Source organism: Galeopterus variegatus, unplaced genomic scaffold, assembly GCF_000696425.1.
Source record: "Galeopterus variegatus unplaced genomic scaffold, G_variegatus-3.0.2 Scaffold203, whole genome shotgun sequence".
Classification (NCBI taxonomy): domain Eukaryota; kingdom Metazoa; phylum Chordata; class Mammalia; order Dermoptera; family Cynocephalidae; genus Galeopterus; species Galeopterus variegatus.
Genome location: NW_007726314.1, coordinates 109,622 through 136,599, shown reverse-complemented (window position 1 = coordinate 136,599; position 26,978 = coordinate 109,622). Strand labels below are relative to the sequence as shown.

Genomic DNA, 26,978 nt, shown 5'->3' with positions numbered 1-26,978 from the left:
ATAAGAGATTAATATCCAGAATATAAAAGGAACTACAACTCAACAACAAATATTTGGTTAAAATATTTGGTTAGAGCACCATGCTCTAACCAAATATACATCCAGAATATATAAAGAATGAAAGTTCAACTAATGCTCGACAAACAATCCAGTTAAAAATGGGCAAAGGACTAGAATAAACATTTCTACAAAGAAGAGATACAAACAGCCAATAAGCATGCAAAAAGACATTCAGCATCACTAGTTGTTAGGGAAATGCAAATCAAAACCACAATGAAATACCACTTCACACCCACTAGGATGACTATTTTTTAAAACAGAAACAAAATAGAAAATAACAAATGTTGGTGAAGATGTGGAGAAATTAGCACCCTTGTGCATTGTTAGTGGGAATGTAAAACGTTGCACCCATTATGGAAAGCAGTTTGGTGGTTCCTCAAAAAGCTAAACATGGAATTACCATATGATCCAGCAATTACCTCTCAGGTATGTACCAAAAGAATTGAAAGCAGAGACTCAAAACAGATATTTGGATGCCAATGTTCATTGGAGCATTATTTACAATAGCTAAAAGGTGGAAACAACTCATGTCCATCAACAGTTGAACAGATAAACAAAATGTGGTACTGTATATACTTACAATATAATGTACTATTTAGCCATAGAAATAATGAATTTCTGATATACGCCAAAACATAGATGAACCTTGAAGACATTATGCCAAATGAAATTAGCCAGACACAAAAGAACAAATATTGTGTGATTCCACTTACATGAGGTGCCTAGAATAGTCAAATTCATCAAGACAAAAAGTTGATTGGAGGTTACCAAGGTAGAGCAATGGAGAGTTATTGCTTAATGGATACAGAGTTTCTGTTTGGAGTCCTGAAAAAGTTTTGAAAAATAGTTGTGATGGTTGCACAACATTGTGAATGTAATTAGCGCCACTAAACTGTACACTTAAAAATAGTAATGATGGTAAACTTTTCTGGAAGTTGATAGTTGTAATGCTTACACAACACTGTGATTGTGCTCATTGTCACTGAATTATACACTTAATAATGGTTAAAATGCTAAACTTTATGTTATGTATATTTTAGTACAACTTAAAAAATAAAAACTAACCTAATAAAAATAATCAGGTGAATGTATTAAGGAAATATTGAATAAGAAGAGTAAGGTGAGTGTCAGGGTCCTCACAGACAGAGCACGGCTCACACAGACCCGGTTACAGGGTTGAAAATCTCTGGGGAGGGAGGGGCCGCAGAGATGTATGGAGAAAGGAGGCCTGCTCAAGAAATGGTGTTAGAAAATTCAGTTTGTAATTTAGGGGGTAAAAAGGATATTTTAACCTCAACTAACTCCATATACCAAGTAAATTCTGGAAGGTCAATGAGTCACTGAAGACGGTTGCCAAACTGCTGCGATGGCCACCGCTTGTTCTTGAACTTGAGTTGCATTTCCTTTTTTGACCAGCCTCTTGAAACACATCCTTCCCTGAGTGTCTGCAACATCACACTTCCTGGTGGTCTCCCTGCTTTTCTGGCCTTCCCTTCTCACCCAGGGTAGCAGTGGGGTGAGACTGAGTTGGCTGTTGGATTTAGCAACATGGAGCTCACTGGTTTTCTTGACGGGGGTGGTTTTGGAGGAGCGAAGTGGGGGTTGGACTGGAGTGGGTGAGAGAGAGGGAAGGGGGAGAGCAATCGCAGGCAAGCAGAAGGAAGGCACCGAAAGTGCTGGTGGCTAGAGGAGGTTGTGGGGCCACAGGAGGGCGTTTTAGAGACTGTGTATTCACAGTCTGCTGTGAATTCTACAGGAGCACAGACTTTGGATGAATGACTGAGGTTGGCTGCAGGGCACCAGGCACCAGATGCCCACCCCAAAAGTAGCCGAAATCTCGGAGGGTCTGGGAGCATATAAGCAAACAGATTTACTTATTTTCTTTCCCCTTTTCCTCACAAATTGCAATAATAGTAATTTTTAAAAATTATTGCTGATAGTTAAGTAACAGTTACTCTATGCCAGGCTCTCTATTCTATAATTTATGTATATTAGATAATTTGATGCCTCTCTACCCTGAGGTATATAATTTTGGAGATAAGGAGACTCAAATACAGAGAGGTTAAATAACTTGCCAAAGTTTCCACAGCTAGTGGGAGGTTCATGTAGTCTGTTCATACATAATGTTTTTATTAAGCAGAGTATGATACAGAAAAGCACCCATGTAAATAATAAAGCATGCAGCTTGATGAGTTTTCACAAAGTGAACACAGCTGGGTGACAACTACGTGGGGCAAGAAGCACCCCCCCACTTCATGCCCCTCCCATTGCAACTCCCTCTTCTCCCCAAAGGCAGTCATGATCTTCACTCCTAAGTTTTCTTTCAGCACTTTGCAGGTGCCTCTCCACTGTCTTTTTGCTTTCAGATTTTCTGACAAGAGTTCTGCTGTAATTCTTGTCTGTGTTTCCCTGTACATAATTTGTTTTTCCATGACTTAATTTTGTCTTTTTTTAAATGTTATAGGCATGGAATCATACAGATAAGAACTTTTGTGCCTGGCTCTGTCACCCAACATTACAATTCTGAGCATCGCCCGGGTTGCTGTGTGCAGCAGGAGCTGGTTCATTCTCAGTGGGGCAGTGTGTTTGACACTCTATAAACAATTTGTGGCTCCACTTTCCTGCTGATGGACAATTGAGTTATATCCAGTTTGGGATTAGTAAAAAAAAAGCTGCTATGGACATTTTTGCAAAAGGCTTTTGGTGCCTGTGTTCACATTCCTTTGAGGTGTATACTTAACAGTGGAATTGTGCATTGTTTGTATACTTGTTCAGCTTCAGCAGGTTCTGCCGGTTTTCCAAAGCAGTTGTACCATTTTACCCTCCCACCAGAAGTGAATGGGAGTTCCAATTGCTCCATGTCCTGGCCAACACTTGGTATAGTCAGCCTTTTTACTTTTAGCACTGTGGTAGGTATGCAGTAGTATTATTGTGATTTAATTTGCATTTTCCCTGATAAATAATGATGTTGCATATCTATTCATGTGTTTATTGGCCATTTGGTTATCCCTTTTTGCCCGTTGAGTTTTAATTTGTATTTATCTTATTGAGAATAAGAGCGAACATATTTCTTTTTTTTTTTTCTGGCAGTGGCCAGTATGGGGACCTGAACCCATGCTCTCCAAGTAAGCTAACTGGCCAGCCCCCCAAGAGTGAACATATTTCTAAATGTTTAAGAACTCTTCAAATTTCCTCTTCAGTCAACTGCTTGTCATAGGTTTGAGCTTTGCTTGATTGAATTTACGGTCTTTTACTATGAATTTTTTTTTTTTTTTCCTTCTTGAGACCGGCCGCACCGCGCTCAGCCAGTGAGCGCACCGGTCATCCCTATATAGGATCCGAACCCGTGGCGGGAGCGCTACTGCGCTCCCAGCGCCGCACTACTGAGTGTGCCACAGGCTCGGCCCTTTTACTATGAATTTTTAAGAGCTTTTTATACATTGAGGAAATTGGCTCTTCATGATATGATTTGCAAGGTTTTCCCAGTGTGTACAACTGGTGTTTTTTTTTTCACAGACATTTTAAAAAATTTTTTTATTGAATCATAATTGATTATACATATTTTTGGGGTTTAACGTTCACATATGTTGATCAAATCAATATTACTAGTATATATATTGTTACGAATTGTACTTATTCTTTATGCCCCTTGTCCAATCTCTCCCCATCCCCCTCTCCCTCCCCCTCCCACCTCTGATAACCCTAGATCTCTTCTCTTTTTCTGAAAGAGTAATGGTTACTCTGTTGATTTGTTGCCTAGATGATCTGTCCAGTGCTGAGAGGTGTGTTCAGGTCCCCCAATATTATCATAGAGCAGATGCTTCTGTCACTCTGGAAGGGGCTTTGTGGAGGGGCTCTTCTTTTCTTTGGTGTCTGCTGGTGACTCTCTTTGTGTCAATGCACTGTGGCTGGTGGACCATCTGCACAGTGGTTGTGGCATCTAGCTGCTTTCACGGCAGCTGTGGTTATTGTGGTGGCTGTGGTGGGCCACCCACATGGAGGTGGCGTTTTTGGCATGCTCCTTACCTAGTTGCTGGTGGCTCCTGGATCCATGCCTCAGGACCCCGGGCAGGCCCTGTGGTGCTGGTGGTATGCCTGGTTGTGGGAGGAGGGTCTGGCTCAACAACCATTTATTTATCTTTTTTTTCCCCACTGCCCTCAACAACCATTTTTAATTTTCATGTGGTTGATGTTGTTGATCTTTTCTACCCTAGAGTGATTAACTTAAGACATAAATCAGAGCCCATTGCTGCCTGCTTGGGTCCTCCAGTGGTCCCCACTTCCTATAGATGAAGCCCCAGCCTCAGGTCATGGCCCATGAAGTCTTGTGGACCCAGCCCTTGCCAGCGTCGCTGACTTCATTGTCTGCCTGTCCCCTCACCCCTCACTTACTGTGCTCCAGCCACAAGAGGCCTTCTTGTACCTTGGAAACACCAAGCTTGTTCTCACTTCAGGGTTTTGCACATGCCGTTCCCTCTGCCTAGATTGCTTTTCCCCAGATCTTCTTCGTGTGACCCTCACCAGTCATGGTCCCCTCTTTAGAGATACTCCAACCTTCCCCTTAGCAGGCTGTATATTTTTCTTCTTCAGAGCCCTCATACCACCTGAAATGCTGTTATATGTGAATACTTTACTTGTTCTTTCCTATAGCCCTGATGCATCCCTTGTGCCTAGAACAGGCCCCAGAACATAACAGTTGCTCGGTAAATATCTATTGTAAGAATGAATGAAAAGAGAAAGAAGAAAGTATGAAAATATTAAATGGAATTATAGAAAAGAAGATAGAAGTTGTTTTTTATTTTTTTTAAAAGATGACCTGTAAGGGGATCTTAACCCTTGACTTGGTGTTGTTAGCACCACGCTCACCCAGTAAGCGAACCGGCCATCCCTATATGGGATCTGAACCAGGGGCCTTGGTGTTATCAGCATCGCACTCTCCCGAGTGAGCCACGGGCTGGCCCAGAAGTTGTTTTTTATACCTTCGGAGAGGTGAAAACTTTCTAATAGGGCTGGCTGGTTAACTCACTTGGTTAAAGTGCCGTGTTGATAACAACAAAGTCAAGGGTTCAGATCCCTGTACCAGCCAGCTGTCAGAACAAACAAAAAAAATAAGGTGTAAGAAATTCTTTACAGTGGCATAAAATGAGTTGCCATCTTTCTAGAATTCAATTAAAAATAAATTAAAAAAAAAAAAGACTTTCTGGGGCCGGCCTGTGGCTCACTCGGTAGAGTGTGGTGCTGATAACATCAAGGCCGTGGGTTCGGATCCCATATAGGGATGGCCGGTTTGCTCACTGGCTGAGCATGGTGCTGACAACACCAAGCCAAGGGTTGAGATCCCCTTACCGGTCATCTTTTAAAAAAAACAAAAACAAAAAACAAACAAAAAAAGACTTTCTAATAAAATGAGAGAGAAAAAAAATCTCCTTGAAGCAGATTCGCCTGAAAGCCAATTTTCCCCAAAGCCAATCTGAATCAAGACCAATTTGCTGATGATCCATTTTCATGGTCAAGTTTTCAGGAGTCTGGTGTTCACCATTTCAGACATTTCTGCCCTGTTGGGATCTAGGTAATGGCTCTATTTTCATATTTCTAGAAAGTTTCTAACACTACCATGATATTCCATATACCAATCACTCAAGAAGTCTTGTTTAATTCTTAAGCATTTTCCATTCTTTTGTTTTGTTCAATGTGCGTACTTGACCCAGTTACAAAGTAAATGAGCAGATCCAAACACTTGTTCTTACATAATGACAAATAGTGTTAAAAAAGTCACAAGTGTCACAGGCAAGAGGGGCTTAAGAAGAAACTAAATGTAATGTGGTATCCCGAATGGGATCCTGGAACAGAAAAAGGACATTAGGTAAAATACTGAGGAAATCTGAATAATCTATGGACTTTAGTTGACAATAATACTTCAGTATTGGTCCATTAATTGTAATGAATGTGCCATACTAATGTAAGATGGTAATAATAAAGGAAACTGTGCATGTGTGTATGTGGTGAATGTGTAAGAGAACTCTCTGTACCATCTGCTAAACTTTTCTGTAAATACGAAACTGTCCTAAAAACTAAAGTTTAAAGAAAGTGGAAAGATGGACAGCTTAGAAGATTCTATTTCATTTTATTTTTCATGTCCAGACCACAGCAGCTGTGGCAGCCCCCGCCCCTGCTGCAGACACTACTGTCACACTGGTGATCCACCACAGCCACCACCACAGCCACTTCCACTGCAAGGATGCCTCTCCGCCACAGCAGCAGCCACCAATGCCACTGCGCGGGTCGTTTACCGACCACTTGACTGCATTGACAAAAGAGAGTCACCAGTGGATGCTCGGGAAAGAGGTGAGAGAGTGCAGACCTGTGACCCAGTGGCCCAAACCACAGGGGAAATTACTCTGCCACACGTGGTAGCACACCTGGGGAAGCAAGAACCCACAAAGAACCTCTTCCATTAGGAAAGAGAAAACCTGCCCAGGGATACCCATTCAAACCGAGGAGCTCCTGAATTACCCCAGTGCACCCATGAGGGTCACAAGAAACTAGCTGGGGTGCCAGCAAGCCCATCCAGGGTCACCCACCCCAGCCAAAGAGCGATGGGGCACCCAGATGCTTCTCCCAAGAACTCGAGAGCTTGCCCACGCCCCTGATGAACCAGTACAGCGTCACTAACCTCAGCAAGGAATCACTAAGTGCCTCAGTGCCTAGGCCATGGAGGCACTCACAGCAACCCCAACACTGGATACAGCTGAAATAACCACATGGAGACTACACTCCCGCATCTATGTGGAACCAATATTTTTCATGTCTAAATAATAATTTTAGCCTACAAAATATTAATCAGCACACACCAAGCATCTTTTGCTTACTTTTTGTAAAGATAGTTTTATTTTAATTATGAGTGATTTTTGGAAAGAACACAAATATAGATGCAAAACAAATCATGTATACCTGAAAAAGGAAGTAGAGGGCCGGCCTGTGGCTCACTCGGTAGAGTGCGGTGTTGATAACACCAAGGCCACGGGTTCGGATCCCATATATGGGATGGCCGGTTTGCTCACTGGCTGAGCGTGGTGCTGACAACACCAAGCCAAGGGTTGAGATCCCCTTACCGGTCATCTTTAAAAAAAAAAAAAAAAAAGGAAGTAGAATTCAGAGTATGCTTTATTTCAAAGGTAACACATATTTTTTGTAAAAATAAAGACTTTATTAAAACTATATAGAAAAATAAAAATGATAGCCTCTTTCACTTCCCCTCAATCCATTTGCCGGAAGTTATCCAGCTGAAAGTTTTGAGTGCGTTCCTCTGGATTTTTTCTATTGTCTATTAGAAAAGGCACGTCATTTTTTGTTTTGTTCTCCAAACAAGGAATCCTATTTCACAATTAATCTCTAGATTGTTCCTTTTTTCCTTATCAATATATTAAGCTCCTTCCAGGTCAACCATCTGAATCTACTTCATTTTTTTTTTTTTTTCGTGACCGGTAAGGGGATTGCAACCCTTGGCTTGGTGTCGCCTGCACCCCGCTCAGCCAGTGAGCGCACTGGCCATCCCTATATAGGATCCGAACCCGCGGCCTCAGCGCTACCAGCGCCGCACTCTCCCGAGTGAGCTACGGGCCGGCCCATGAAGCCACTTCATTCTTTTAAAGAGAAAACTGTGACTTTCAGTGGCGGCCGTGTATTACCAGGATTCCACGCACACACGCTGGTGCTCCAGACCCTGGGCTCAGACTCTTGGAGCAGCTGTGACTGCGCCTGGCCCACCAGGCCTCTGCTCCGAGCCTGCAGTGTATCCGCGGCGCCCGCAGTTGGTGAGAAACAGCATGCAATCTGCCCGCCACAAGTGGAAGCGTGGAAGGGGCTGGCTGGCCATCGCGGGCTGATGGACAGCCAAGTGGACTGGGGTGCGCAGAGACCAGCGGACGCGCGGATGGAACCAGCGAGCTGTCGTGGTTAAGTAGTCCCCGGACCCGCCAGGGGGCGGCCGGGAGCCAAGTCTGCGGTGCTGCGCTTGCGCGCCTACTCTACGCATGCGCGGCGCGGTTCGGCGCCGACAGGAGCTAAAAAAATGGCGGCGTCCGTGGTCTGCCGGGCGGCTAGTGTCGGGGCACGAGTGCTGTTGCGCACCCGTCGCTCGGTGAGGCGAAGGCGAGAGCGCTGGGTTGCGGGACTCGAGACTTTGGGACACGGTGGGGGAGCGGGCTGTTAGCGGTGGCGGGTCGTGATGGGGAGGGCGCGGGCTCAAAGCCATGGGAAGGTCACGGCCGAGAGCTGGGATGGGAGTCTCACTGCTTGCCTGGAGGCGGGGTCGGGCGTCCCACTGCAGGCCTGGCAGCTAGGGAGCGATCCCCCAACCGAGTCCTCACTGGCGGCCGTCCCCTTCCACAGCCGGCCCTGCTGAGAGTGCCTGCCTTGCGGAGTACCGCAACCTACGCCCAGGCCCTCCAGAGCCTACCGGAGACCCAGGTCAGCGAGCTGGACAACGGGCTGCGTGTGGCCTCGGAACAGTCCTCCCAGCCTACTTGCACAGTGAGTGGAGGGGGCCTCCAGATTGGGCCTGCCGTCTTTTCCCAGGTCGCGATATGACCTTGGGCTCAAGTCTTCTTGTCTGTGGTTTGGGTTCAGGCTCTGGCTCACTCACAGCCAGATTGTCCCCATTCCTGACCCCAGCCACGCCTTGACTTCATGGGGCAATCTTCATTATAGCCGTCATTCTTTTAGCATATGATGCCTGCCAAGCAGGGGGCCTAATTCTTTTCCAGCTTTTTGTTAAGCAGCCTGTATGAGAGAAGTAATCATGTCGCCATCTTGCAGTGAGGAAAATAAGATTCAGAGACTTTAGGTGATTTGCAGGGGTCCAGGTCTATCAGCTTCAGCCCAAGGTCATAATCTGTAGGCTAGACCAGGAATGCATTTGTGGAAGAAGTGCTTTTGAAGATTTCAGTAAAAAGGATGATTTTACAAAAAATACAAATCCTCGAAATTGACTCAAGGATAGAAATCTTGACTATATATATGAATAGATGAGAAGATTTCCAAGAAGGAATCCTCCTTGCTTCACCCCCCCCCTTCCCCAGTTCCAGGGCTGAGTAGTTTTGCTGGCAAATTCTTTCAGTTTTCCGGGAACAAATAATGCCCTGTGGTACAAGTTGAACTTATACTGAATACAGGAAAGGGTGGTGGGCAACTTCTCCTTTATATGGCATCTGTATAAACAACCAAAACCTGTGAAGAAGGCTCAGTAGAATGTTGTATTTCATGGACTCCGAGGTCCTCTAGGTTGTAAGGAGCATCACTGTGCTCTAGTGCCACAGAAAGAATGCTGCCAGTTATAATCAAAGGATACAATCTACAAGATTGTAAAATGCATCTTGCTTTCCAATATGTTAACTGTGAAATACATGTTCATTTAAGATTTTATATGACATATGCTATGTACATCAACATCTCTTAGGAAAATAGATGTGAGAAATTTAAATCAGCTGTGAGCAAATAGTAAGCTAAAAGACTAGACCATTGTGAACATGTGAGTGGTGTGCGTTTCACAGCACACCAACAAGCTGTTAAGAAAATTAAGATTCTCTCATTGAGTGCCAGGGAGATATTTGGCAGTGTTCAGTGTCCAGGTCTGATTAAAAAAAAATTTTTTTTAATGTGTTAATGGAAGGGTACTTCTTTAATATGATAAAATATACACTGTCTAAACCAATAGCCTCCTTCTTTAGTGGTGAAAGGATAAAATCATCACCAGAACAAAGGCCGGATATAATTTTTAGAAAGGAGAGAATATGTTGTTCACAAATGTTATGTTGCATGCCTAGAAAAAAACAAAGAATCAACTGAAAAGTGAGACAGTTTATGAATTTCATACAGTGGTGGGACTAGGTAAATGTGCACAGTTAGAAGTGGCCCTGGGTATCCTTAATAACCAGTCAGGAAATAGAATAGGAAGGAGAGGCAATGTGGTGTGACTAGTCATTCAGCTGGCCCGCTGTGCCCTGGGCATGGCTGCACCTCCAAGCACAGGGGTCCTGGCAGGGCAGCTGTCCCCCACCCTGGGACTCATGAGCCCATGCCTGGGGCTTGTGCTGAGTCTGCCAGGGTGGGGTGTGAGTGGGGGCTGGGGTGGTTTGTTACCTTTGTCAGTGACTTCTTTTCCAGGTGGGGGTGTGGATTGATGTTGGCAGCCGATATGAAACTGAGAAGAACAATGGGGCAGGCTACTTTGTGGAGCATTTGGCTTTCAAGGTAAGGCTCTTGAAGTCTGTGTCTCCCCTGGGCTTAGGACTGCCTGTTGTCCTTCCTGAGGGTGAAGGTCAGAACAAATAACCTCCTGATTATGGGGCAATCTCCAGGTGGCCTTTCTGGAAGGAGCCACGTGGGGTTAGCCTCTCCTGAGTGAGTGCTTATCTATTGAGCCCCTGCATGAGGCCCCTAGGGCTGGAAAAAAACAGGGAGCCACAGGAGCCCCACTTTTCACCAGAGAGGCCAGGCCTGTGTTGTGGGCATGTGTATATGTGTACTTGTGGAACACACAGGTATGCACGTGCATTGTAACACACCCACAGATGTGAACATGCTTATGTGTGAAATGTCTTGCTCTGGTGATACCTGGGCATCCCTTGGTTATAGAAAACAAAATGGAGAAGGGAGTATGGGATGGGCAAAGGTATGGGGCTGGAACAGGCAACCCAGCCAGCTGCAGCGTCACAGATGTGTATGCACATCTTAACATGCGTGTGCATGCACGTGTGTATGTGTGTGCACCATGAGAAATACCACTTCCCAACGTACACACACAGGACTACGGTTGGGTTCCATAAAAGTGGCAGGTAGTATACACACAGAGTCATGTGAATGCCTTGATGAGGAGTGGGTTGTATCACTTGATCACAGATGTGGGCTTACCTGACTATAGCTGTCAGTAAGGGGAGTAGGAGTATTGGTGAGGTCAGGCTGTTGTGAGAGCTCTGGACTTTGGGCGACACTTGCTCTGGTCATGCCCTTGTGTCCTGGTTGTCTCTATTCTGTTGGCCCTTCATGCTGTGGCCTCTGTCAGCTCAAGGCCTGCTTAGTGCTCAAAGAGCACAGACTTTAGGCTCTACATTCCCACGGTCTTTGCTGGGGGAGGTACCTGAGGACCAGTGGTCCTGCTGGGTCTTTACACCCTGAGAACAGGGTTCCTGGGCTCCGGTGTGGCTCCTGATTGGTCCTGTTGATGTCTGGCTCCAGGGAACAAAGAATCGGCCTGGCAGTGCCTTACATTCCCACGGTCTTTGCTGGGGGAGGTACCTGAGGACCAGTGGTCCTGCTGGGTCTTTATACCCTGAGAACAGGGTTCCTGGGCTCCGGTGTGGCTCCTGATTGGTCCTGTTGATGTCTGGCTCCAGGGAACAAAGAATCGGCCTGGCAGTGCCTTGGAGAAGGAGGTGGAGAGCATAGGGGCCCATCTTAATGCCTACAGCACCCGGGAGCACACAGCTTACTACATTAAAGCACTGTCCAAGGACCTGCCAAAAGGTAACATCAGAAGAAAGGGGCAGGGACAAGGGGAGTATGACTCCAGCGGAGCAGAGGACAGGCTTCTGGCCTAGCCATGCTACAGAATTGGATTACCCTTTGGGTATGGCCTCCTAGCAGGACAACCAGGGGTGGACAGCAACAGAAGATGCCAGGCCTGGGGGTTTTGTGCTGTCATTGGTCTCCAGTGGCCCACCTGGCCCCTAAACCTGTATCTCTTGTATCCAGTTGTGGAGCTCCTGGCTGACATTGTGCTGAACTGCAGCCTAGAAGACTCCCAGATTGAGAAGGAACGTGATGTGATCCTGCGGGAGATGCAGGAGAATGATGCATCTATGCGGGACGTGGTCTTTGACTACCTGCATGCCACAGCGTTCCAGGGTACATCTTTAGCCCAGGCTGTGGAAGGGCCCAGTGAGAATGTCAGGTGAGAGTTGGCTGGGCTTATGGTGGAATGCGTGTCTTCATTCTGGCCTGGCCAGACCTCTTCCAGGCCACGTTTGTAGTTGGCTGCCTATCCATGTTGTTTATTTTCCTAATTCACAGAATTGGAGATGGTTTCTGTATTATCATGTGGTCCACATCAGCCTTTTTATTTGGCTGTGTGGTCTTCACTTGGTTTGGGGTTTTGTTTTAGGATATATTTCCATGTGTGTCCTGACGATCCAAGGGCGAGCCATGTGCCTTCTTGTCCCCTGGTAGGGGGTGGGCTGTGAGAGCTCTGATACTGACCCTTGAGAGTCCCACAGTGACAGTTCACACCCTCAGCGGGGACTGTGAGCCTATCCTGAGGTTAGATGTGAGATACAGCCACGTGAAGATTGCCCCTGATCCCTGGAGGGGGCTGTGAGAGCTCTGATACTGACCCTTGAGAGTCCCACAGTGACAGTTCACACCCTCAGCAGGGACTGTGAGCCTATCCTGAGGTTAGATGTGAGATACAGCCACGTGAAGATTGCCCCTGATCCCTGGAGCGGTGGGTGGCAGAAATAGGGGAAAGGGAATCAAGGGGTGTGCTAGAGTCTGCTTTTCAGAGAAGCCATGCCTCTCCTTGTCTGCCTCCTCAGCCCCATTATGTGTGACCCAATTTGCTCTGGTTTGGGAAAGCAGTTGACCATTGGCCATATGTCTTGCAGGAAGCTGTCTCGTGCGGATTTGATTGAGTACCTCAGCAGGCATTATAAGGCCCCACGCATGGTGCTGGCAGCAGCTGGGGGTAAGTAATGGGCTCGTTGAAGCCCGGGGTGGGTGGACACTGGCCTTGGTTATCAGTGCCCAGGTCTCCTGGTTCTGGCCATAGGGAACATTCCACTCCAGGGGACCCTGTTCTCCCTGTCCTTCAGGGGAGTGACCTCTTCTATGTTCTCTGAGGTGAGCTAGAATTCTGCCCTGCTGCCACCACTGGGACTGGCCACACAGGGACTCTCCCCTCTACAATGGGCCTCTGTCGGGCTGATGGCCCTTTCCCAGGCTTCAAGCCTTTCATAGCCCCACCTGGTCCTAATATACCCAGTTTGTGGGCTGGTGTGGGATTCAAGCCCCTGGGCTTGTTCCTTGTGGCATTGCCTTGGGTGAACCAGACATAGGATGTGTGATGACACACACTTGATGATTCACTGGGAAGTGCCTTGAAAGGAAGGCACAGAATGGCGGGGGAGATTTAATGGGGGACTCAGTTAGAGGTTGTGGGGGGCTTTTTGAAGCATGTGTTGCTTGAACAGAGGCCTAAAGGAAGGTGGGTGTTAGGCAGGTAGGATGTTGGGGGACCTGAGCAGAGGGTAAGAGCAGTGTCATGGCCCCACGTGTGTTTTGAGGTTTGCTTTGCTGCTGTGTGGGGCCGGAGTAGAGGCAGGCCGACTAGGGAGGGGCTGTGGCAGAGAGCCAGTGGGAGTTAGCAGGAGCAAGGGAGAGAAGGCGATGGACTCAGGATGGTTTATAGAGGGAAACTTGATGGGGGAGCAGGATCAAGGATGCTTCTCAGCTTCTGGGTGGATGAGAAAGACTGAGAGGAAGAGCATGATTGGTGGCTTGGGAGCCAAGGAACCTGGGGACCAAGAGCAGTGTCAGCTACTGACATGTCAGATGTTTTTGAGTCGTGGCAGGGCTTGAGCTCATGGAGGAAAGAATAAAAGGCCAAGGCAACTGGCGGGCTGCTGCTGTGGTGCAGGCTGCTCACTGCTACAGCACTCACCAGTCAGGGTGCCACAGAAGCCTCTTGTGGAGGTGAGGAGACGAGGTCCAGCAAGGAGTCCTGAGGGCATGAGTTCGTGATGTTACTTGTAAATGTCCCCAGCTCTAAGGAGACCCTAGAGGTAATCACAACCCTGTAGTAGCACTTCTTTGTGCCCTCTCACTTGCCATCCGTACAGGGCCAGCAGTCAGATCTGCTTAAGTTAGACTAGGGGGACAAGGCAGGCCAGTGGCCCTGTGCCTGGGGAGCACCAGTCTTGTCCTTGATGCAGGTGAGATGCTTCTTCTCGGGTGAGAATCAACACTTGTGTCATGTGGCAACCCATTTTAAAGCTTAGGGTGCTGCTTCTCTCCTGTGACTGAGGCTATGGGAGCTATTTGGCCCTGAAGATCCTGTCCTGCCCATGAGGCAGCGTCTGTCTGTGGAGGATCTTCTTCCCTCACCTTGTCCTGATGTTATGTCGTACTGTTGGTGTCTCTCACTGAGGCCGGACATGGGGCTCCTCTGCCTATTGTGATTCCCCCTGCCCTGTGCCTTGGACCCTGGCTGGCCTGTAATACCGCTGTCTCTGCAGGGGTGGAGCACCAGCAGCTGCTAGACCTCGCCCAGAAGCACTTCAGCAGTGTCTCTGGGACGTATGCAGAGGACACTGTGCCCACTCTAACTCCGTGCCGCTTCACTGGCAGTGAGGTACGTTAGCTGATGAGCTTGGGCCTGTGGGAAGACACTCATGTGCGTGTGGTTATCCTTGTTATTGCAGAGCTGCCTCAGGAGTTGGGAAGGGGTCCTGTGGCTGCTGCTGCAAAAGCACACGTGTTCACATGCAGGCGCACATTGTACCTACACCTGCCACCCTTTCTGTTCGCATAGGCAGTCTTGCTGCCCCTCAGCCGTGTCATGTACTGTTTCAGGTCCGCCACCGTGACGACAACCTACCTTTGGCCCATGTAGCCATTGCAGTAGAGGGGCCTGGCTGGGCCAACCCAGACAATGTGGCCCTCCAAGTGGCCAATGCTATCATCGGCCACTATGACTGCACTTATGGTGGTGGCGTGGTGAGTGTCAGGAGCGGGCATGAGACAGATTTCACTTTCAGGGAAGAAAGGGTTCTGGGGCTGTAATAGTCCTGTACTGTGGGGTTGAGGGTGTGGGCGTAGGCAAGAAGGTGGGTGCTGACCTACTTTGCCCCTGGCAGCACCTGTCCAGCCCACTGGCTTCAGTTGCTGTGGCCAACAAGCTGTGCCAGAGTTTCCAGACCTTCAACATCTGCTATGCAGAGACTGGGTTACTGGGTGCACACTTTGTCTGTGACCGCATGAGCATCGATGACATGATGTTCTTCCTGCAAGGCCAGTGGTAAGTGCCAGCTGGCTCTACTGGGTGGGATAGAGGCCTTTGACCAGGATAGTGGGAGGCTAAGAGATGATACACTGTCTCTTGGAATGAACACCATCACACCCCAATCTCTACCCACCGCTTTAGGATGCGCCTGTGCACCAGTGCCACTGAGAGTGAGGTGCTGCGGGGCAAAAACATCCTCAGAAACGCCCTGGTGTCTCATCTGGATGGTGAGTCCTGCAGCCCTGCAGGAGGGTAGAGTGCATCCTGGCAGTGGGAGCAGTGACAGCCCCAGTGTGGCCACCATTTCTAACCAAGGTTGGAAAGGAAAATGTTGAGGATCATATCACACCCCAGCACAGAAAGGAAAATGTTGAGGATCATGCCACACCCCAGCACCCGACCTGCAGGGGTTTGGAGCTTTAGGTGCAGGTCGGGGTGGGCCAAGTCAGCAGCCAGTCACTGCACTGCAGTAACAGGTTCTTGTAGAGGAGGTTGTGATCTGGGGTCAAAGCAAGGTCAGGCAGGTCCTTGTCAACCTGAGGCTGGAGGTTGTGTGTGTACCTGTGGATCCAAGATTAGACTGGGCAGACCTCTAAGCCTTCCCCCACCCTCGAAGGCACTACTCCTGTGTGTGAGGATATCGGACGCAGCCTCTTGACCTATGGCCGTCGCATCCCCCTGGCCGAGTGGGAAAGTCGGATTGCGGTAACGTGGGCCTCTGGGAGAGGTTCTGGAATCTTTGCCTGGCAGACCCATAGGGGGTAGGGAGCTGGGGCTGACAGAGCAGAGGGTAGGCATCCCTGGTGTCCTAGGCAGCTGTCACGCACAGAGGTGGTGTAGTGGGAGGGCAGGGCGGAGGTACTGATGGCGGTGGGGATGGGTGAGGCCCATAGAAGTCTACAACAAGGGGAACCCTGCTGCCTTTCCCCTTTTGGGTGGGGGGCAGCCCCACGTTGCATGTGGGAGATCTGGGTCAGCTGGATAATGTTGACTGTCCGAGGTGGTGCCCTCTGCTTCGCCCTGCAGGAGGTAGATGCCAGTGTGGTGCGTGAGGTCTGCTCCAAGTACTTCTATGACCAGTGTCCAGCAGTGGCTGGATTGGGTGAGTGGCCTAGAAGGTCTGCCTTATATCCTTTCCCTCAGGCCATTCCCTTGGCCTCCCCTTCTGCTTTGGCTCCCCCAGCCTGCACTGAGAACAGCAAGTTAAGGCCCCCAAAAGGCTCTCCCCAGTAGTCTGCTAGGGAGTTCTTGCCTAGAAAACCTGTCCCAACAGCTCCCTAATTCCCTGCCAAGGTGCCTCCATCAATACCCCACACCCGCCAGGTAACGGGCACCTCTGCATGTGGGGTGGGGCTCCAAGGGTCAGAGCATGAAAGGACAGGCTCAGCACCCCTGGGGGAATGTTCTGTTCCTTCTTTTCTACTCAAAGCCTGTCTTGTGCTGCTCTGGGCAGCAGCTCCGAGCTGGGTGCGGCATGGGGCCAGGTGTCCCTGTGCAGGCCAGGTACCCCACCCTGACGCCCCACCCTATCCCCACAGGCCCAATTGAGCAGCTCACAGACTACAACCGGATCCGTAGTGGCATGTTCTGGCTGCGCTTCTAGGCAGGAAGCCTGTGCAGGCAAGAGGGTGGGGCCAGGGCTCATGGGCCCCCCACCACAAACATACCACTCCAGTTCCTCAAACCTGTGCTACAGATTACCACCAATAAAGTCTTCTGTTGAGAATTGTGTCGTCTCTCTTTTGGCATTGGCATGGAGTCCATTGGGGAGCAAGGACTAACCCCCAGTTCCACATCTCCTGGATCCTTCTGCTTTCCCACAGGCTGATGTATCTTTAGCCAAGGGCAGGCGTGGGGGCTGCAGCACAGAGACCGGAAGCTTTTGATGCCTGCGGGGAGCTGATCCCAGATGTTTCCACTTAGCTGCTGCATGGGGGATGTTTCTCAGCTAGTCTGTCACTAGAGTGGGAGTCTGGGGTAACTGCATTCTTTGCCCTGGTTGGGGTCCCAGCCTGGAAACCCTGGGGGCCAAGATGGTAACACCCTCACTGTGGACCCTGTGTAAAGTCGACCCCTGGCAGTCCTTGGTCTGCTGGGATGGACCAGGAGGGGCTGAGGACCGTCCATGAGGAAGTTTCCGTGTGTTTATTCTGGATTCTGGGAGAAGGATAGCCCGGGGCACAGTGTTCCCATTTGGTTTCTAACTGCTGCCTGGGCAGGCAGGGCAAGAATCCTTCGCTTCGATTTGCTGTTGACTCAGGCTCCAAGAATAGCCCTGAGCTCAGTGGGGCCTGATCCCCCTCCCTCGACTAGATCTGTCCCAAGCAAGTCCTGAGCTGCTGCCCGATGATCCCCTCCCCACCTTGCTGAGGCAGCTAGGACCTGGTGGAGCTCTCAGCTGCCTACTCCCTCTGCTACCTCTTTGGGCCCTGGTCCCCAAGGCATGTGGGCAGGTAGGCCCCTCTTCCTGCACCCCTCAGTCCCACAGTCAAGTTCCCTGGGAGTCCAGGGGAGGAAGATGGAAGTGAGAAGTCTGATTTGCCTTTGAGGAAGTTGCTGGCTGGCAACTGTGAAGGATCCTGGGATAAGTTTTATTGAGAAGGGGCCTATTCAGAAGTCCCTTCAGCATCCTATCCTGGAAGTAGCCAAAACAATGCTTGTATCATTCTGACCCAACCCCAGTGCCTTTCCCTTAGCCCCATTTGCTGCCACAAGTTGTCAATGAGGAGACATGTCAAACGCCTTCAACAGCCCAGGATTGGGCACTCGGCAGATCATCCTCCTACTCTGAAAGGCTGGAGAGGTGCTGCTGTACGTTGCAGAACCCTGATGGGCCCAACCCCAGGTGCTTGTAGAGATGCAGCACCCAGGCAGGGGAAACAAGTGCCAAGTCTGTTGCCCTAAGTTTGAGCTCTAGGAGGATAGGGCTTGATTTCTCTTCTAAGCCCATGCCTGGCCTTCAAAGGCTGCAGGTGTGCTGGACACAGGAGAGCTCAATCTGCTGGGAGTGATCCGGTCTGTGTCCAAAGCCAGAGAATTTGGTCTTTACCCTGGAGGCACATTGTGCAGAGGTATTGGAGTTTACTGTGAAGAGAAGTGACTTGGTCAGAACAGATTTAGCCAGGGGACTCTCAGACTGGATTTCTGTGGAGTCCTGGTGAGCCATGCTGTGGCAGAGCAGAGGTCATGGCCATAGGAAGAGCTGGAGCAGGCTCCAGGGGATACAAACAGGACAGCTGGGAATCAGTAGGTCTGGGAAACCCGGGGGGAGGAGCGCGTTGGAGGAGGATAACCTGCCCACCTTTAGCCACAGTTGTGGCAAGGAGTTTGGAAGTGTCCAGGATACAGTGGGATGTGTGGGACTGGAACCTCGAAAAGAGGCTCTGGTTGGAGACAAGTATGGTGCCATCCGGCAGAGGATGACTGAAGTCAGGGAAGGAAATGTCCAAGGAAGCGTGGGAGGTAGAAAGGCGAGCTCTGGTGGCCCCACTGCCCTGATGGAGGGAGCTGTAGTTAGGCGCTGGCCTCTGGGGCTGTGCCCTAGGCTGTGTGCCTGCCAAGAGGCTGGGGCCAGGGGCCTCAGAGGGCCACATCACTGCTCATGAGCTTTGTGGGAGCTCCAGACATACACTCACCCCCAGCCCTTGCTTCTGCCTTTCCAACAGCCTCTCCCAGCACCCTTTGGGTGATCCCCTCACAGCAGCCCTTCCTTTCTTGAGATTTGTCTGAACACCCACCTTCTCAGCTGGGCTGTCTGTCTCCTCTAAAGGCTGGACCCACATGTGTATGTATGTCCATACTGTCCATATTGCCAGCTCTTCCCTGCTCTCATCCACCCGTGCTGTGCAGGACAAGGTGATGGTCTTAGGGGCAGGGGCTGCCTCTGTGATGACAGCATGTCTGGTTCTCTGCTGCTCTCACCTGGAGCACATATTCCAGGGGTAGGGGGTCCTGGGACATGGCTGGGGAGACCCTGAGCTTGGAAAAAGTTTGGGGCCCCATGGGGTCACAGCACCATATCTCAGGATAGTTGGGGGTTGGGGGGCCAGTGATAAGGGGCAGCTCCAGCCTTCCTGGGCAACAGGAAAACAGGCAGCATGGATGGTTCCTACTGCCCCAACTGTGGCCATACCAGAGAGCCCTCAGGCCCTGGAGGAGTCCAGGGGAGACAGTGCTATCCCCATCTCTCCCCATTCAGCCTGGATTCCCAGGGGAGGCTGCAGGGCCAGGCATATTGGAAGGGGCCCAGTGACAGTGGTGAGTGTTAGATGTGCTTTCTGGGTTGCCCAGAGTTATCCAGGACTGGCAGGAAGGAAAGGAGACAGGGCCCAGATGGGGGACTGCTCTTCTTGGGGATGTCTCTCTGCCTTTGCATCACCCGCCTGATGAAGAGATACAAATATACAAAGACTCAGCTCCTCAGGATAATGGCCCTTACCTGGGGGTGTGTGTCAGGGGACTGTCCACAGTCACAGAAGCCATTCAGGGGAGAGAGGTGGGAAGTCGAAGTCAAGCTGGTTAAGAGGAGGTGAGTGAAGCAGGGGGCAGTTATGAAGGTGGAAGCTACAGGTACCTTGAGGGCAGTGAGGAAAGGAGGGAGTGGCCAGGGGTCACCTCTGGGCCTGGTGGGGGCGATGGGTGAAAGGGGTCTACGAGAAGTGTAGATTGAGGGAGAGGACTTCTGGGGCCAGAATGAGGACTTGTAGGTAGGGGGACCTGGCCTGGAGCATGGACAGGCCCACCAGTGGGGGCATGGGCAGGAGTGGGTGGATTCCTGAGAGATGAGCTGCCACTGTGAGTGGTCCGACCCTCCACATATGGGCAGCCCCCTCTCTGCAGGCACAGCTGGATGGCATCTGCCTGAGACTGGTTGAAGGCATGGTAGGTGGTGCGGAGTGTTGGGATGGACATGTGTGTATAAGAACGATACAGGTTCTCTCCTCCTCCTGGCTTCCCCTCCAGAGAGGGAACGGATTACTTGGATCCAGCCCAATCGGGCCTTGGACTCCGTAGGATGATTCCCGAGTCCTTCTTTTGCTGGGGGCTGCTCCGCCTTTCAAGAGGATTGGGGTGGGGCACAGGAGGCCCACCAGACAGAGGGATGGCTGAATCACAGGAGGGGCCGGCGGGACCCATGGCCTGAGGGCTCGTCTGGGCATCCCACGGGGTTAGGGGTGAGTCACTTCCAGCTGCAGCCTCCCTTTACCCTGCTGCTGCTACCTCTTTGGTCTGCAAGAACCTGTCCACATTTCGGCCTCCAGCAGTCACTTCTGCGGATCACTCCGTCATTAATCTAAAGCAACCAAGACCTGTGACTCTAGGTGGGGTTGGGGGGGGTTCCCTCAGCATTTATCTGTCGAGAACCTTATGGGGGATTCCCAGAAGCCACAAGGTGGGGGTTACTTTACACTTAAGTGCGTCATATCATCTGTCGGAGGAGGGGTGGGGGTGGGGGCGGCGACATCTCGGGGAGATGGGTGAGGGCGGGCCGTCTGGGTCCCCGCCTGCCGCTCCGCCCCCTGGGATCAGGGACTTTTCTCTGCTGTGCCGGCGGGACTGCAGCGGCGGCGGGAGCAGGCGGACGCGCAGGCAAGACCCGGACGCGGGGTACGGGGGCGCTGGGCTTGGACCTGCCAAGGCCGTGGGGGGCATGGACAGAGGAGGGGGTCCTGGCTGACCGTTTCTACCACCCAGGATGAGGCTGCGGCTCCTGTTGGCCGCGCTCTGCGCCGGGATCCTGACGGGGGCGCCCCGAGTGCGGGCCCAGCACAGGGAGAGAGGTGGGCACGGCTAGAAAGGACCACGTCCGGGGCACTGCACGCCATCACCCACGGCTCCACTCGTCCTTCATCCCCGAGCCCCATCCCCACCCCACCCCCACACCTCCACGACCCCCGGCGGTTACCTCCTAACTCTGCGCGGACTACTCTTAACTCTCCCCGGACTCTCCCAACCCTCCGCGATCCAGCCCTGAATTCCCTAAACCAGCCCCTATCCTGCTGGCACCCAAATTCTGGATGCGCGCTGGGTCCCCTGACCTATGCCACCCCGCGCCGGCCCCCAGAGGCTGACCTCATTCTCAAATCTACACCGGTGCCGGCGACCGTCCCTCCCCCGCACGCCCCAACCCTCAGCGGGAGAGTCTGCTGTGGGCCCCACCGCGGCTCGCTCCAAGGCTCCCAGGCCAGGCCGACCCGGTCCCGGTTTGCATAAGCAGATGAGGCCTTCTCTCCACCCCTCCTCACCCCACCCCTCCAAGTCCCAGGGGACCACGGTGCTTGGAGGGGCGTGGGTGGGCTCCCAGAAAAGGTCGTGATCTCTCCTCCCGGTCCAGTGACCTGCACGCGTCTTTATGCCGCTGACATCGTGTTCCTACTCGACGGCTCCTCGTCCATTGGCCGTAGCAACTTCCGCGAAGTGCGCGGCTTCCTCGAGGGGCTAGTGCTGCCTTTCTCTGGGGCAGCCAGTGCACAGGGCGTGCGCTTTGCGACGGTGCAGTACAGTGATGACCCACGGTGAGTAGTGGACCTGGGGGGGAGTAAAGAGGGGACTGGGGATATCCTTACCAAGACAGGGCAGAGAGCCCAGAAACCCCAGGCCACGTCCTTCCAGAGATAGGCTTTGGGGAAACCAGAGATCCCCTAGCCAGGACCTCCTCTGGAGATAAAGGTAGAGATTCCCTAGGTAGAGCTCTCAAGCCCTGAAGCACCTCCAGCCTAGAGCCCTGCCAAAGACAGGGAGGCTGTTTTCTTACCTGGAAATGGGAAGTTCAGGAAGGGCCCCAGGAGCCCCAGATGCCCGGTGCTTTTTGGACTCTCCACATTCCAGCCACCTGACCCCTTTAGCCTCTTCCTTCACCAGAAGGTCTCTCTGTTTGGCCAATGTCCTCCTTTCTACAACTGGGCCTTTCCTCCTGTAATTGTTTAATTAACCAGACATCCTGTCCCCTAGGCTGTGAGCCCCAAGGGCTCCAGGTCTGCCCAGGTCTAGTCACAGGTGGTGCACAAAGGAACACCTAGGCTTTGTTAACTTGGGAGCTTTGGAGGTGAGGGGTGGGAATCACAGAATCAATAGGACCCACAAGAGGGCCTGACACCCACAACCCCAGAAGCCTCCTAGAGGCCAGAGAACCTGACCCCTAGACAGTTGCCATCCCTCTCCTTCCCAACAGGACAGAGTTTGGCCTGGATGCGCTTGGCTCTGGGGGTGATGTGATCCGTGCCATCCGTGAGCTCAGCTACAAGGGGGGAAACACTCGCACAGGAGCTGCAATTCTCCATGTGGCTGACCAAGTCTTCCTGCCCCAGCTGGCTCGACCTGGTGTCCCCAAGGTGATCCCTAACCCTACCATGCTTCCCAAGGTGAACCCAAATTAAGTGTCTGAGTCAGCTGTGACTTGACCCCTGCACCTGCCCCAGGTCTGCATCCTGATCACAGATGGGAAGTCCCAGGACCTGGTAGACACAGCTGCACAGAGGCTAAAGGGGCAGGGTGTCAAGCTTTTTGCTGTGGGTGAGTACTGAGCTGGGTGACAGGTCAGTTGGGGTGGAGACCAGTCAGAGAGCATGTGGGCAACCGAACCTGATTGGGCATCACCTCAGGGATCAAAAATGCTGACCCCGAGGAGCTGAAGCGAGTTGCTTCACAGCCGACCAGTGAGTTCTTCTTCTTCGTCAACGACTTCAGCATCCTGAGGACACTACTGCCCCTCGTTTCCCGGAGAGTGTGCACGACTGCTGGTGGTGTGCCTGTGGCTCTGCCTTGTGAGTTCCCGCCCACACTGCGTACCCTGACCTGGACTACTGACACCAACCCCAACCTGGGAGTACTGATTCCATCCCATGTGCTCCTGACCCCGACCCTGACCCTACACCAGAAATGCTTACCCCTAATCCTCCTGCCTGGTCGCCTGACTCCCCCCATTCACAGCCGATGACTTGACTTCTGGTCCACGGGACCTGGTGCTTTCTGAGCCAGGCAGCCAATCCTTGAGAGTACAGTGGACAGCGGCCAGTGGCCCTGTAACTGGTTACAAGATCCAGTACACTCCTCTGACTGAGCTGGGACAGCCACTGCCAAGCGAAAGGCGGGAGGTAGGGTGTCAGAAGTGATAGGTGGGTGACTGGGGACTTGGCTGGGCAAGAGATGTGACCTCTGACCCCGGGCAGGTGAACGTCCCAGCTGGTGAGACCAGCATACGGCTGCAGGGTCTCCGGCCACTGACAGAGTACCAAGTGACTGTGGTTGCCCTCTACGCTAATAGCATTGGGGAGGCCGTGAGTGGGACAGCTCGAACGAGTGAGTAATTCCGCCATCCTGACCCCGTTCACCTAACTACCCTCTCCAGTAACCCCTTCCCACTCCCAACTCCACTAATCCCTGGTGGGACCTTCCCCCAGCTGCCCTGGAGGGACCGGAGCTGACCATCCAGAACACCACAGCCCACAGCCTCCTGGTGGCCTGGCGGAGTGTGCCAGGCGCCACTGGCTACCGTGTGACATGGAGGGTCCTCAGTGGTGAGTGAGAGGCATGGGCTGAGTGGAGTCCCTGCACGTCAGACAAGATTGTAAAGTCTTGAGTCTGCAAGGCCCACTGACCCCTCGGTGCTCCCCATGCAGGAGGGGCCACACAGCAGCAGGAGCTGGGCCCTGGGCAGGGGTCTGTGTTGCTACATGACCTGGAGCCTGGCACAGACTATGAGGTGACAGTGAGCACCCTGCTTGGCCGTAGTATGGGGCCTGCCACTTCCCTGACTGCCCGCACTGGTGAGAAGCCTGGGCCCTTTCTTCTGGCTGGGGTGGGCAGGCAGGGCAGGATGCAAGGCCACTGATGTCCAACGTGCTCTGGGCAGACACCTCTGTTAAGCAGACCCTGCGCCCAGTCATTCTGGGGCCCACATCCATCCTCCTTTCCTGGAACTTGGTGCCTGAGGCCCGTGGCTACCGGCTGGAGTGGCGGCGTGAGAGTGGTCAGTGCAGGGGTGGGGTGGGAAGGCAGGGGTCAGGGCTTGGCCTCGGCTGGCCTGACCCTGTCATCTTGCAGGCTTGGAGCCACCACAGAAGGTGGTGTTGCCCTCTGATGTGACCCGCTACCAGTTGGATGGGCTGCAGCCAGGCACTGAGTATCGCCTCACGCTCTACACTCTGCTGGAGGGCCGTGAGGTGGCCACCCCTGCAACAGTGGTCCCCACTGGTGAGGGCTCTGTGGGCCTGGCCGAGTGAGTGGAGAAGGCATGGGAGCCCTAGGCTGCCTCTCATGCTGTGCTATCCAACAGGGCCAGAGCCACCCGTGGGCCCTGTGATGGACCTACAAGTGACTGAGCTGCCTGGGCAGCGGGTGCGAGTGTCCTGGAGCCCAGTCCCCAGCGCCACTGAGTACCGTGTCACTGTGCGCAGCACCCAGGGTGAGGTGGATGCAGACAGCACCCCGCCACACACTAAAGTTCCAGCCCTCTGATTGTACCCTTACCCCATCTCCTTCCACTCCTGGGTCCCTTCAGCCTTTTCCCTGTCTCCTTGTCCATCCACCTCCCAAGATGGCACTGAGCCCAGAACTGCCACAGGTTCTGTCTGCCCCTTACCCTACCCCAGCCTGTCACCTCGCCCAGGTCTGTCTTCGCTCCCTGCCCCACATCCCTGTCCTTGGCTTGCACCTTCTTCACAACCACAACCTCAATCAACTGCCCTTCTGTTACCCTGGCTGTGACCACTGTCCACACTGACCTTTCATCTTATGCCCCCATCCAACACTGGCCTCTATCATCCCACATCGATGTCTGTTAATGGCCAGTCAACTCGCGTTGCTGTTGTCTTACATCCCATGTTGCTGTCCACTGACCCCTATCATCCAGTGTCCGCGTTCATCACTGGCCTCTTTCATCCCATAGTCTCATCTCTCACTCAAACTCTTCCTCCATATCACATCTCTCACTGACCCCCCACCCCATATATCCCCATCCCCTGTGACCCTTTTCACCCTGTATCCCTATCTGTCATTGACCACCATCACCCGATATCCCTGTCTCTTACTAACTCCTACCCGCCCACCCTGCCTTCTCCCTTAGGAGTTGAGCGGACCCTCATGCTTCCCGGTAGTCAGACGGCCTTCGACTTGGATGATGTTCGGCCTGGGCTTAGCTACACTGTGCGGGTGTCTGCTCGAGTGGGCACCCGTGAGGGTAGTGCAAGTGTCCTCACTGTCCGCCAGGGTGAGCAATGCAGGAGGTTTGTAGGGGACAATTGCCTGACTCATTCTGATCCTGGTCCTGACCGCTGACTTCTGTCTTTAACTCCCAGAACCGGAAACCCCACTTGCTGTCCCAGGGCTGCGGGTCGTGATGTCAGATGCAACGCGAGTGAGGGTGGCCTGGGGACCTGTTCCTGGAGCCAGTGGATTTCGGATTAGCTGGAGGACAGGCAGCGGTCAGTGTGGAGTGTGTGGGAGGGTTGCTGAGGGGAATGATCAGGGTACAGGGGACTGAGGGGACAGGCAGGAGCCATGACAGCCTTTCCCTCTGATCCTAGGTCCGGAGTCCAGCCAGACATTGCCCCCAGACTCTACTGCCACAGACATTGTGGGGCTGCAGCCTGGAACCTCCTACCAGGTGGCTGTGTCAGCACTTCGAGGGAGACAGGAGGGCCCCCCAGTGGTCATCATGGCTCGAACTGGTCAGGGCTTGACCCAGTCCCTTGGCAATCTGCCTCCAGTGCCTCTTCAGACCCCCATGCTTCCCCTCTCAGACCCTTACTTCTTCCCAGAACTCCAGTCTTCCTCTTCAAATCCGCACTGCCTCCTCCCTCAGTCCCTGCTTGCCCTTCAGTGTCCGTTGCCTCCTCTTAAGCCCTCCCCTTCTTCAGATTCCCCTGCCTCTCCTCTAAGATCCCCACTATCTTTGCCCTTGGATTTCCACTACCTCATCCCTCAGGCCCCACCATCTTTTTTGCTGGACCCAGCTCTCCTCTTAGACTTACAGTTTCTCCATGGTCAGACTCTCTCACTACCTCCTATACCTCTGTCAGACCCCCACCACCTACTGTCAGACCCTGCTGTTCCTCAGATTCCCACTGTCCCCTCTGTCAGAACTCCCACCCCCCCATCTGACCCATTCACTACCTCCTCTTTCAGATCCCTTCCTCCTGTTAGACTCCATAGTCTTCCCTTATCAGATGGCCCCTACTACCCCCACCATCAGACTCTCCCCTGCCTACCCCATCAGACTCTACCCCATTGCTTCTCCCCCTAGATCCACTGGGCCCAGTGAGGACAGTCCGTGTGACTCAGGCCGGCAGTTCATCTGTCACCATTGCCTGGACCAGGGTTCCTGGCACCACAGGATACAGGGTTTCCTGGCACTCAGGCCACGGTGGGGACCAGGGATTTGGGAAGTTCGTGTGGGGCAGGTCTGGGTGGAATGGGGGTTGGGGGTTTCTTGGGGGTGCAAGTAAGGCATTGGGGGATGAGTCTGGCTAGCTCTGACCCCTCACCCCGTATATCCCCATCCCCTGTGACCCTTTTCATCCTGTATTCCTGTCTTCATTCCTGCTTCCAGGCCCAGAGAAATCCCAGTTGGTTTCTGGGGAGGCCACGGTGGCAGAGCTGGATGGGCTGGAGCCAGACACTGAGTATACAGTGCGTGTGAGAGCCCATGTGGCTGGCGTAGATGGGGCGCCTGCCTCTGTAGTTGTGAGGACCGGTGAGTGGACCCTGGCCAGCTGCCAGCCACACCTTATTGGCTACCTCACCCTGCTGTGTATTCTTTTTATTTATTTATTTATTTTTTGTCTTTTGTCTTTTTCCGTGTCCGGCCACGGATCGCAACCCTCAGTGTTGCCCCCGTACCGGACCGGGGACCGGCAACGGGATT

At 52.3% G+C, this 26,978-nt stretch overlaps 2 protein-coding genes across 3 annotated transcripts in view; both read left to right on the top strand.

Annotated features, from left to right (window-relative positions):
• The first annotated feature begins 8,092 nt into the window (after positions 1-8,092).
• Positions 8,093-16,841, top strand: LOC103584920 (cytochrome b-c1 complex subunit 1, mitochondrial). 2 transcript variants are annotated; one of them, XM_008565737.1, is made up of 13 exons: positions 8,093-8,200; positions 8,452-8,592; positions 10,225-10,311; positions 11,454-11,583; positions 11,812-12,010; positions 12,720-12,799; positions 14,349-14,464; positions 14,686-14,829; positions 14,970-15,130; positions 15,257-15,342; positions 15,732-15,820; positions 16,142-16,217; positions 16,654-16,841. In XM_008565737.1, the coding sequence occupies exons 1-13, from the start codon at positions 8,132-8,134 to the stop codon at positions 16,716-16,718; spliced, it is 1,443 nt and encodes a 480-aa protein (XP_008563959.1). In that variant the 5' UTR covers positions 8,093-8,131; the 3' UTR covers positions 16,719-16,841. The 2 variants fall into 2 exon arrangements, with proteins under 2 accessions (XP_008563959.1, XP_008563960.1); XM_008565738.1 differs by lacking the exon at positions 16,654-16,841 and having other exon boundaries at positions 8,120-8,200; positions 15,732-15,876.
• Positions 16,842-20,704: 3,863 nt separating this feature from the next.
• COL7A1 (collagen, type VII, alpha 1) overlaps positions 20,705-26,978 on the top strand; it is a 32,857-nt gene continuing 26,583 nt past the window's right edge. Inside the window, exons 1-17 of the mRNA XM_008565735.1 lie at positions 20,705-20,895; positions 21,450-21,630; positions 22,287-22,446; positions 22,534-22,627; positions 22,717-22,878; positions 23,045-23,208; positions 23,284-23,413; positions 23,515-23,631; positions 23,734-23,880; positions 23,967-24,083; positions 24,158-24,307; positions 24,390-24,518; positions 25,179-25,322; positions 25,411-25,536; positions 25,639-25,782; positions 26,358-26,477; positions 26,664-26,807. Coding sequence (XP_008563957.1) covers positions 20,811-20,895; positions 21,450-21,630; positions 22,287-22,446; positions 22,534-22,627; positions 22,717-22,878; positions 23,045-23,208; positions 23,284-23,413; positions 23,515-23,631; positions 23,734-23,880; positions 23,967-24,083; positions 24,158-24,307; positions 24,390-24,518; positions 25,179-25,322; positions 25,411-25,536; positions 25,639-25,782; positions 26,358-26,477; positions 26,664-26,807 — 2,314 coding nt within the window. The 5' untranslated portion in view covers positions 20,705-20,810. The remainder of the gene's footprint in view (positions 20,896-21,449; positions 21,631-22,286; positions 22,447-22,533; positions 22,628-22,716; positions 22,879-23,044; positions 23,209-23,283; positions 23,414-23,514; positions 23,632-23,733; positions 23,881-23,966; positions 24,084-24,157; positions 24,308-24,389; positions 24,519-25,178; positions 25,323-25,410; positions 25,537-25,638; positions 25,783-26,357; positions 26,478-26,663; positions 26,808-26,978) is intronic.